At 39.3% G+C, this 11,656-nt stretch overlaps 1 protein-coding gene across 1 annotated transcript; it reads right to left on the reverse strand.

Annotated features, from left to right (window-relative positions):
• Window positions 1–987: 987 nt before the first annotated feature.
• htr3b (5-hydroxytryptamine (serotonin) receptor 3B) lies at window positions 988–10,404 on the reverse strand. The gene is made up of 9 exons (XM_037120103.1): window positions 10,386–10,404; window positions 9,605–9,768; window positions 9,338–9,382; window positions 8,931–9,040; window positions 7,873–8,042; window positions 6,117–6,274; window positions 4,581–4,791; window positions 3,470–3,679; window positions 988–2,764 (listed from the first exon to the last, which is right to left on the reverse strand). Exons 1-9 carry the CDS (start codon window positions 10,399–10,401, stop codon window positions 2,499–2,501), a joined length of 1,350 nt encoding a protein of 449 aa, XP_036975998.1. The 5' UTR covers window positions 10,402–10,404; the 3' UTR covers window positions 988–2,498.
• Between the last annotated feature and the right edge of the window lie 1,252 nt (window positions 10,405–11,656).

Raw genomic sequence — 11,656 nt, forward strand, 5'->3', positions numbered from 1 at the left:
CCTATAGATTCTTTTGGGAAGGCTGTATGTGATATTTTGAAACCTGGCTGCTTGGAGTTGCTGACGTTTTAGCCACTAAAGCATTATTGATGCAGCCACTGATGTTTGGCTAAAAAGACCTTCGTTTCAGTTGACTCTTCCCCAACAAAGCACACATTTCATTCCCATTTGGAAGCCATGCATCTCCATATTTGTTGATTTTGAACTGTTGATACAAACTGAAATATAATGTTTTCCCTTACTGGTTAAGTATAACCACGTCAGTGCTATCACCAGAATAAAAGTTGACAATATACCTTTGCATCTACTTTCAACGGATAGGTCGAAACTTGATATTTATGTTCATTTTTCAATTTTATGCCATGATGGTTATGGTTAGGTTTAGGCCACTTGGTTAGGGTTAGAAAAAGATGTTTTTGGCTTACTTGGGTCAGTTTCCACTAACAAGGCTAGAAAAAAGCCTGATGTCTCATCCAAACTATCCAGTGATTTTAAATGTACATATGTTGAAAGGCTGTGGAAAAAAAAAATCCAGTAGTACACATTTAAATATATCTTGTGCTCACAGATATGTGAAATACCAACATTTTATTCTGACTTCTAAGTTGACCATGCTAGTTACCAAGAAAATTAAAGTAAAAAGGATTTGCCTTCACATTTTGCAATTGATCACATGCTAACAGAATGCAGTTTGCATTTAAATTTGAATTATAGCAGCACTGTTGTTTTATGAACTCTGTTAAAATCACCCATTAATGTAGGAAGGCAAGCTGTGATGGATATGACTTGCTGATATTAACCAGTCAGGGTGCAGCAGTATAACTAAGTTTAATATTCACTCCAGTTTAAAAAAAAAAAAAAGAAGAAGAAGAAAAAAAAAAAGAAAAAGGCTGAAAGACAGAAAAAAAAACACTTTCATTGTATTTTGATTGTGGGTCTTTTTTATCATGAGGTCAGAAAAAAAGTTGTTTGATTCTGAGGCTTTTATTCACTTTTATAATATATTATCTTCACAGTACAATTTATAGACATTTGTTTTACTCCAAGAGAACAGAACACGATCTTGATATATAATGTATGTTGTACAACAATCGGAAAACAAAAAGCTTGAACAGAACATACGACCATTAACTACCTCACACAGACAGTATCAAAGCACTGACTAAACATTTATCTTTGGCTCTGTGGCAGAACACCATGTAACCAGATCCAGTGGAAGAAGAGGTTTGCAGATAGTGTGAAAATTGCATTAATATGGATCTTTCCGCTAGCAAGTTTTCTATGACGCACTTTTGATATTCTTATCACGACTATTAGGAAGCCAACAGGGAATGGAGACACTGCAGCTGAGCTGTGAGTGGGTTTTATTGATCTATTTTGTGGCAGTGGGACGGAGATTAAAGTATGAATACAATATCATAACATCAGGCTGGCACTGAGGATTTTCTCCAGAGAGCTGCTTTATTATACAACATCTCTGAGTAAATCTTCACTGTCGGGAAAACATTATAGACCCGATGCAACGACGTCTCAGTCAAACAGACTAGGATGTTGCCTTGTACAGTGGCGGTGCAGTGTATCGAGGTTATGAGAACAGAACATTTAAAGGAAAAGTCTCGATTCAGACGACTCAGATTTCATTTTTGCAGTTTTGGCAATCATTTGTGTCGGTTATAAACAACTCATCCAACTTATTGATTCGATAAACTAAGAGATAAGATACAGAGATATACATAAAGATGAGCTTAGCAAGATAATACTGAAGCTTCAGTGATTCATCTGATCGCACCATTGACTTTTGTGATATAATGACTGATACAATGTAAGCAAAAGTTCATGCTTAAGGAGAAATTTGTGATGATATCTTTAAAAGCTTTGGTTAACACACCAGCACACAATATAAAAATCCTGTATTCTATTCTATTTAATTTTGACTTTTTGGGAAAAAAATATGACCACTTTTTGAAGCTCAGTATACAGTATACATACATTAGTATGAGCGAGACTGATTATTGGGGCCGATATTGAGCAGTTTCCTGATTATCATTTTCTGTGATTTTTGTGTCTGATTTGCAATTTAGCATTGATAGGCTATTATTTGTGACACATAGAGTAGTGGGCAGTACATTAAGTGAGACCACTGTGTGGTGACTACAGACAAAAAGATAATAATCATGCAGGACTATCCTGAGCATAAAGTCACAGAAACATACAGCACAGCAGCTTGGTAAATTGCAGTCTGTTATATCCCATCACTGGTTATTCTAAATTTTGACACAAAGATTTTTATTTTACTGCAAATGTACATAGCTTCCAAATATCGACTATCAGTTTCCTTGATTACTATTTGTCTGTTTCAGCCCTGATCGGTCAATCCCTATACATATATTTATATCCAATTTCTATGCAGTATGCATATGTAAATATGTTAAATACCACAAGAGGGAAAAGCTTTCACTCACAATATTGGAAAAATCATTATGACTCTAATTGTGTGGTCAGGCAAAGCTCCATCTGGCCCAGAGCGACAGCAGAGTACCGGCATACAAGACCAGAACAAACAGGTAGAAGCGGAACAAGAAGATGTCGAGCTTAGAGCAGAGGGCCAGCCATTCATCCTGAGCTGAAGACTCAGTGTCATCCTGGGATAAAGCCAGGCGTAGGAAGGCCAGCTCCTGGAGAAGCCACTCCAGCCCAGAGGGAGCCTCCTGGATCTCATTCAGGGACAGCAGATCCTCCTCCAGAGAGGGCTCCAGTTCATAATCTGTGAGAAGAACAAAGGCTTAAAATGTGAACAATTTCTGGATTTACGCTGTTTCTCTGAACAAATGTGATGATGATTAAGATTCCTGACGCCAGTATTGTGATTCTTTCAAAAAGGCTTCATTTCCTCCAGACACTTTGGTACAGACTGTTTCATCCCGGCAGGCATAAAACAGCTCTTCCCCCTCTTTAATCATTAATAGAAAACTTTCACAGGGAATTTTTCAGAGATGAAACAAAATTGAACAGCCAGCTGCTCCCCAGACTTTGAAGCTCTGTCTTAAGGGTTTCTTGTAAGTGCTTTTGTTAAAACAAAGGTTCCCACAAGCTGATGCATAAGAGGAGTATTACCATCATCTTAGCCTTAAGATGATTTCATAAAGTGAAACACAGGACTGTGGCTGCACAGCTTCATGTGATGAAACAATGCAAGACTTTGGATGCATTAAGCAGCTGTCAGGGTCAGTGGGTGTGTTAATTAATCAATCTCCGTTCATCAGAAGTTATTTCTAGTTGGAAAAGGGGAATTCGAAGCAAGAACAAGAACCGAACATTCACAGCAACTGAAACTTTCTTGCACAGACAAAAAGTGCCTTGGCTTCCTTAAAACCTGGTGTCTGTTGGTGGCAAACAGAAGCAACAACACACTCTGGTATTGAATGTCAGCAGGACTTTTGCAAAATCTGTCTTTGAGTTGGCAGCTTACCTCCGGATGGGTTGATGCAGTCCAGGGTTTTGATGGAGGTCAAGGCGCTCTCGCTGAAGTTGTGACCAGCGGAGCCATACTTGTCCAGCAGGCAGGCAGATATTGACATTTGCTTGACCTCTTTCTCACTGTGGCAGAGCAGCTTCACCACCAGTATAGACTTGATCAGGCTGAGCATCAGCATGGCCATGCACACTGCGAAGAACACACCTTGAATGGAGATGGAGAAAAAGGAAAAGCTTTACCTTTGTGAAGATGCCTTCGCACACGGTGTAGGACTCAGGATCCCTGAGTGTTTCTTTTGTGTGTTTATTAATAAAATAATGTTGTGACGATTTGGTCACAATTTCATTTTTCACTGAAATATACAACTATTTCAATCATGACATTTTGGGGGTCTGTAAAAATGATGTGCCTGCAGTGCTACAGTACTGATACATAGAGATTTTGTCACACTTTACTGCCCTTATTAGGAGTATTGGTTTTGATTTTAATTGAACTGATTTGTGCAGTTTAGTTGGCTTTATTACTTAAAAACAACAAATACAACATGTTTTTATGTAAAAATCCATTTATCAGCCTAAACCAATAGGAATGTTCTTCTGTTGCTGCCGATTGAGAAGCCGTGTTTTTAACTTGCCTGCATTACTAACTTATCTAAATCCTTCACTGTGTCATCTCTGGTAATACACATTCTCCAAAAAAAGATTTTTTTTGTCTCTCCAAAGATACTCATCCAGTAAATCTGCTTCTGAGAGGAGGCCCCACTTCTATTTCATCCACAGACAGGTGCCAGGCTGGCAAACGTTAATATTTACAATTTACTAATGTCCCTCTCAAGGAATTCTGGTTTGTGGACTTCAAGCTTTTCAGACAGTGTGTTTTGGAGTTTGTTATGTGAGAACAATGGATTTTTTTTTGTGTTTGCAAAAACATTGCAAACAAAGAAAAAACGATTTTTGTCTCAGGAGTACTATTGTGTACAAACAGAGGAAAACACAATGACAGACAAATCAAAATGGACAAAACTGAGGCTAAAATTATGCAAAATTGGTAGAGTGGTTAAAAACAACCACGACATTATCCAAACAACGGATTACAGATATGCCACCTATGAGTGGAGTGCTGACTGCAGAGGAAGGCAGTTCATCTGTCATGTTGACTCTGAAGACGGTGTATCCCAGCAGTATGCTGATCTTAAAGCCGATGCGTGTACCGCTGTTCAAGGGCAGGTAGAAGCTGATCACATCTACCAGCATGAGGAAGATGCTGGGGATGAGGAGTCCCACTACGTACAGCAGGGGGCGCCGGCGGATCAACACCTGAGTGAAAGACAGGACAGGGAGCTGAAATCTGATGGATACTGACTATAATAATGTCACTTATTTATTCATCCACACATCCTGACCCATGTCTCCTACAGTAGTGTCTGACCATGAAGATAGATTCCTTTTGTTTTGACCTGTTGCTGAAGGAAAAGCACGCGGGTGAATTATGGATAGCTTTATTCCACTTTGTTGCTTCAGTTTCAGGGTCCTGGTGTTGCACATGCTGGCTCGCTGTCACGGCTTACTTACTTGGACGCTTGAACAGAAAAGAGCTTTTTCTTGCTATGACAATGCAAAAATCTCAGCTGTGAAATTTGATTTTGTTCTAACAAAAAATGTGCCCCACCAAATGCCCAGATTGGCTTACATAAAATGATGCAATAATTGATTAGAAAAACAGTGAGGAGAGAAAAAAGTACAAATAATTTGTATTGACAAAGCAAGTTTTTTCTTTTATGTCCCTAAAATGTTAATTATATTGTGAGTTGTGACTTCTTGGATTTATGTTGTGACCCCTTGTCTGGACAGTATTTGTTGAACCATAAAAAAAAAGTTATGTTCCATTGTGTTGTAGCTGTCCTTTCATAACCTTTGCTTACCACAGACTCCCCTTAGATTTTGTTAAAATCAATATTTTGTCAGAACTGGAAATGAACAAAAGCATTTTCCATCAGAAGCTCTTTTCGTAGGACATAGTTTTACCTTTAGCAACAAAACTGCCCCAGCGTAACAATATCCCAGTGAGCCATGAAATGCTCCATTACCAAAGTGCCTCCGCTCTTTGAGCTGAATAAATAGCAGCCCTCCCTGCTCTCCACCTGCAATGGGCTATGGGGCCATTTTCCTCGCCACTAACAAGAAGTCCATTGATCAGGCAGCCACTGAGACAGTCTCATTATGGTTGCTCACCCTCCCCTGTCTATCGGCCTCCCTCTCTATCTGTCTCTTTACTTGCCAGAAACAGCCTCGGTCTCATCATTTGGCATTAGCTCACTAGCCCGATCCATGAAGGTCGCGGCCAATTGCTTTACACTTTACAATTCCACCGCTCAGCGGGGGGGGGGGGGGGGGAAAAACCCACAGAGGGCTACAGTTTAAAGCTCGCCATCGATAAGCAATCAGAGCCATCAGAGTGCAGTCACTGGCTCACTTGTTACAGAGCTGTTACATATCCACAGTATTACACCATTAGACACCATTATATAAGAATTACCTGCAGTGGAAGTATCTGTCTTTTTCTTCTTCACTTTAACGTATTTAAATCTTTCCTTTGTGATAAATGCGATACATGCATAAGATAGAGACAATAAGGCACTTACATTGAACTGGATGTGGGCATATTTGATGTTGTCTTGGTGGATTTGCCAGTAGCGGGAAGGAATGGACAACAGTTCCCATTCTCCATCATTCATGAACTCCCTCTTGTCATTAGCAATGGCCTCCGCGCTCCTCCACAGAGCCAGGTCTATTTCCTTCACTGCAGAGGGAGAGATAATGACGGGGAAAAAGAGATGGCGGGTGGAAAAACAATAAAGAAAAGCTGTAAAAATCTGCTGCCACTTTTAATAATGTTCTCCACTTTTGCTTCACCGTAAGAGGCGTTTGGGGGATTCATGGATTTCTTCCAGCTACTTCGGTTTTCTAACATTGTCCAAAGACATGCAAACATGCTGAATCTAAAATAGTATTTCATTCTTCTTGCAGCTGTGTCTGTCAGACAGCAACCACCACGGCTGGGAGGTAAGCTAGTGATGAAGTATGTGTGGCAAAAGCTCAACTCAAGGTTCACTCACTAGCTTTTTCTGAGCTTTCCACCACATCTTACAGTCTATCAGTGGAAGAAGTTGGCCCAGTTAATGGGTAACAGGTGGTAACAGGTTGTTAACTATTATAATAATAGATTAATAACATTTAAGTAAGTTGTAAATTAAATATTTGCTGCTTACCTATGATATATTTGCTAGTAAATTCTTTTGGTTTGGATTCTTTGTTGGGAAATTATTTGGAAACCATGAGGTTAAGAAAACTGATTGTTTATAGACAAAATAATTAGCCGGGTAATCAGGCATGTAATTGGCAGATTAATCGATAATCTTAATTGTTGCCCTAATTGTAGCCTAGTCAGACACGAACGGCCTCCTTATTTTCTTTGGCAATCCGTTGAGTCCTCGTGAATTACTTTTGACCCCTTCCCAGTCGATGCTGACTGAATTTGGTCTAACCATTGCTGACTGAAAAACACCAGTCAAAAGCCTTTTGTCTTATCCTTAACACATTTCTCTGATCTTGATGGAATGAGGTCAAGGAAAAACGTGAATGAGAATTCACAAATACTTAAGAAAATCCAGCTACTAGTAAACCAGAGTCGCAAGGAATTGTGGGACATCAACGTCTTTTTTCGTCTCTAGACAAGATAAGAAAGAAAGTACAGGAAGGAGGCACTTTTTGGATCTTCCTGATCCAATGAAACTATTCAATCATGGCTAGTCTCTTGTGTAGGAGCCTTGTTTCACCACAATCTTAAACATTAACATTTGTCGATAATTGTTAGATGTTCATGTCACAGTGTTTTACGTGGGGGAGTACTATGATTTGTGATACTATGATGATTGCTCATATTTGCAGAAAAGATTGCAAAAATTGCTTAAAGTTTTCCTCACCGTTATGCCACTTGTGGTACCTGCTGATTATAAAACTGAGCAAAGTCCATTAGCTGATGGTGAAACTTGTAAGCTATTAAGATGCCCTTACGTTAAGAGTGTTAAGAGTGTTAAGGTTTGGGGGCGCCGCATAGCTCGGTCGGTAGCGCGCGCGACCCATGTGCCGAGGCTCTGCAGCGGACCCGGGTTCGACTCCCGGCCCGGGTCCCTTTGCTGCATGTCACTCCCCGTCTCTTTCCCTGTTTCCTGTCCAACTCTTCAGCTGTACTGTCAAATAAAGCCAGAAAAGGCCAAAAAAATACTTTAAAAAAAAAAAAGAGTGTTAAGGTTTGGTACAGCAGGTGTAAAAACTCCTGTCCTGTAAATATTAAGGTGTTTAACCGGAATTCAATGAGCCTACAGACCGTAAACACACCTGAGTGAAGCCAGCTGCGGAAAGTAAGGCTGCAGTTCTGTTTGTCAAATGGAAAGGCGTACATCTCCAGGCTGCAGGCCACCACCACCTGCATGGGCCGGTAGTTCTTCACGGAGCCAGAGGAGTTGACGTACACGTAGGGGATCGGTGCGGACTTCCCCTCATCCACGCTGTGAATACATGAAGGGCAGGGGAGGAAAGGTGAGATGTGGACAACAGACAGGTCAGCACACATGGATATCAGTATGACCTCCTTAAATAACTGTAGTGGCCTTTTGGTGGTCAGAGTGTTAGGGAATATTCATGTTTATAGCAAGCGGTCTCTGTGGAATTCAAATTTAGTGTTCAGTTATCACTGTGGGGCAGTTGCAACACCAATCACAAAAACATTGCGTAGACTACATTATGTAACAATACTGCTGAATATCTTTCAGTGGTGTTTTTACATGCAGCTCTCTGGGCTTTTATTTATCAGCTGAAGTGAACTGATTCATAGATTCATAAGACCGCTCTAGCTAGCAGGCCGGTTATGTATGACCCATTTTGCATTTACTGTTGTCTGTTGCTGACCAAATAGTTTTAGCTTACAGTTAAGTTAAGGTTGGTGTTTTTGTATTGGGATAGTTCAACTCTAGGCCACTTTTATGTACAAATCTTATATATTGGGAATATACATAGAGGGTATTTTTTTTAGACAACAGAGACAATGTGTGATTATATGAGTACAGAAAACATTTAAACTCCCCAAAACGCATTTGGACTTTTGCATACTCTTTAAACAAAAGGGCCTGCTGTCTTATTTGATTCTCTCTCTCAAATTTCTTATATCTGCTCTCATATATGTAAGTTTTGGTGCTCAGGGCTTATGGCGTACAACAGGACTGGCCCAAAGTCTCTTCAACTTGAGTTTCAAAGTTAAATTAAACCAGTGGAGATCAATGGAAACCTAAAAAGGAGTAAAAACCTCCAAAATCATCAACACTGTTTTAGATTCTGGTGGCAGTGATGGACAGTGTAGATTAAACAGTTTTGAAGACTTTCTATCAGTAATTTCTTACAATTCGCTCACGATAACATCAGGTATCCAGATGGCGTCAGACGACAGTGAGATCTCGTTAATTCCGTCAAACTCTTCTGGGTCCCAAACCAGGAACTCATCTGTCCAGATCTGAAAACAGAGGAGGAAGGTTGTGGCAAAATAGTATAATCTTAAACTGAAAAGTCAACATGTTTTTTTTTTGGTTTTGTTTTTTTTAATTGGCTTAACTTCTATGTATTCAAATCAATTCACATACCCTGTCAAGTGAGTGTTACTGATAAATTACTTGCAGCAATTGTGAAGAAACAATGCCCACTGTATTGCATAAGGTGTTAAAAGCTGACAGTGTGATTATGAGACATGTTAAACATTGATAATTGGATAATTGGAGGGGAGAATGCTTGGTTTGCTTGTGAGACCACCTACCTGCCTGTACCAAATACTCGTAGTTATGCTCTGGGTCTTTCCATCCTGCAGAAACGAGAAACTCTTTATGAGGAGTTTGTCTTTATTAGGTGTCTCAGGAACTTCCCTTGATGCGCTCATTGTGCTACAGGACAATTTTCAGCAGATCATACTGACAAAACAAATTTACATAAATGTCAAAATGCAAAAACATGATGAAAACTGGAATCTGTAACTGTACTTTAGCAGCAGTGAGATCACAGCACAGAGCTGTCAGAGTTTACATACCACATCCAGGACAGACTGTAGTATGAGGTCTATGTAGACCTTGGTGAGACTGGTCCAGTTGTGAACAGGTCGAACTCCACAGTCGTACTTCCTGAGGAGGGTCCTGGTCAGCTGGTTCAGAGCTGATCTCTTTGGCTTCTCTGGCACACATTCAGCTAGATGAGCTACAAGGCAAAGGCAGATAAAGAATTTAATATATCTACCTCTACAAGCTGAGATCTGAACCAGCAACCTTCTGATTACTTCATGATCTGCAGCTGCTACTGATAGCCCAGGAAGCAGGAAATTGAATCAGCGACCTTCTGATTACTTAACAAACTACTTCACATTTACCGTCTATTTCTTGAGCCATAGCTGAGTCTATGAATCAGGTAAGGATTGTTTAACATTAAGTTAAATGTATGCTTTCAATGGCTTTACAGTCCTAAAGCATTTTACACCATAATATGAATGTATTTGTCATAGCATTAATTATTACAAGTGTTTCTGTGTCTACAGTTTGACCAAAAAACTACTGAAACTGAATCTGTAAGAGAGTGGTCGCTGATATAATATAAATGAAATAAGAGGAGCAATAAGTCATAGAGCTGTCACTCCAAAGTCCAAGCAACATTGATTAAAATATCTGAAAACTCAGGCTCAGTACCTCGAATTTAATCGGTAAAATCTCAAAGCAGATTTTGTTGGAACAAGCTCCCGCAGTTATTTCACGATGAATACTTCATTCTATTCTGCAGATGCAACTGTCCTGTGATCTCGTTAGCCAAAAAGAGCATCTTACCTGAGAATAACAGCATCAGCCAAATGAGAGACATCAAGCTAAAAATCAACCTTTCAGATCTCAGGTATTATCCAGGTGTCACATCAAAACGTCTGCGCTATCAACACAAAAATATCCACAGTTTCATCACACAGGTTCAAGGGAAGCTGTACTCGGTGTAGAGGCAGAGCAATGAACAGGGTAGTGCAGACATTTTGGTTGTGCTGGCATTGATTTTCCGCTCCACGGGTAAGGTGATACATATAATAATGAATTAGACTGGAGAGGAAACTCCCTCAAGGTTTGTTTAGTGCTGGTGTGTTGCATCATAACACAGGAGCATGATCATTAAGGTATTTGTTAATGTGAAGGTGTTTTTAACCAATGAACTCATTCTTACTTCTCTGTCCTTATTATAAAGTGTCTCATAGGGTTTAGGTGCATCTTTCCCTATTTTATAATCAAGTATTTGTTCTCATCATCACTAAAGTTGATGGTTACCATCAATCCTTGTTCTGTTGCCTGTTTTTTAGCTTTAGATGCTGCTGTAAGCCTATTGGGACTCCGACAGAAATGTTTTTCTGTCTATTTTTTTTTTTTTTTTTTTTTTTAGCACATTACATTTTATTGATTTAAAAGCCTGAATTCAATTATGGTTTAGGCTACTGTATTGTCTTGAATTTCAGCACAAATTATTTCAAAATCAGTCATGTTCCGTTCAGTTTATCTGTATTTAACTCCAGGTTGCAACTCAAGAAAAATCTAGCGACCTTCTGATTACTGAAGGAACCACTCTAACTTTTGAGCTACAGCCATTCATACTGCTTTGGTCAGGATTATCTAATGTCAAATTATATTTAATGTGCACACTTTTTTGAATGTATTTGCTCACATTATGGATGTGGTGCTTCATAATAACCAGTAAGGGTGTAATAACTCTACCTTTTTTTTTTTTTTTTTTTTTTTTACCAGTGCATTCATTATTATAAGTGCATTTGTCATGAAATAAGAATTGAGAAAAGACTACTAAGCTCCTGAAATGTAATCTGTAAGAGTGTTAATAAAGAAACAAATTAATTACTTGTCAGTTTTGCATATTTAACTCTCTAATTGACTATTCAAAAAATAATGTCATTGCATTTTCACATTCTATTGCAGGACACATTGTAACAATTGGAGCTGAGATAACCTTACAGTGAGGAGAGACGCTGTGAAATCCTGCTGGTCCCTGCTGAAACAGTTTAAATCTGTCACAGAAACCGGAAGTATCTGATTACATTCAGAACTGGCCT

Source organism: Acanthopagrus latus, chromosome 13 (genome assembly GCF_904848185.1).
Source record: "Acanthopagrus latus isolate v.2019 chromosome 13, fAcaLat1.1, whole genome shotgun sequence".
NCBI lineage: Eukaryota > Metazoa > Chordata > Actinopteri > Spariformes > Sparidae > Acanthopagrus > Acanthopagrus latus.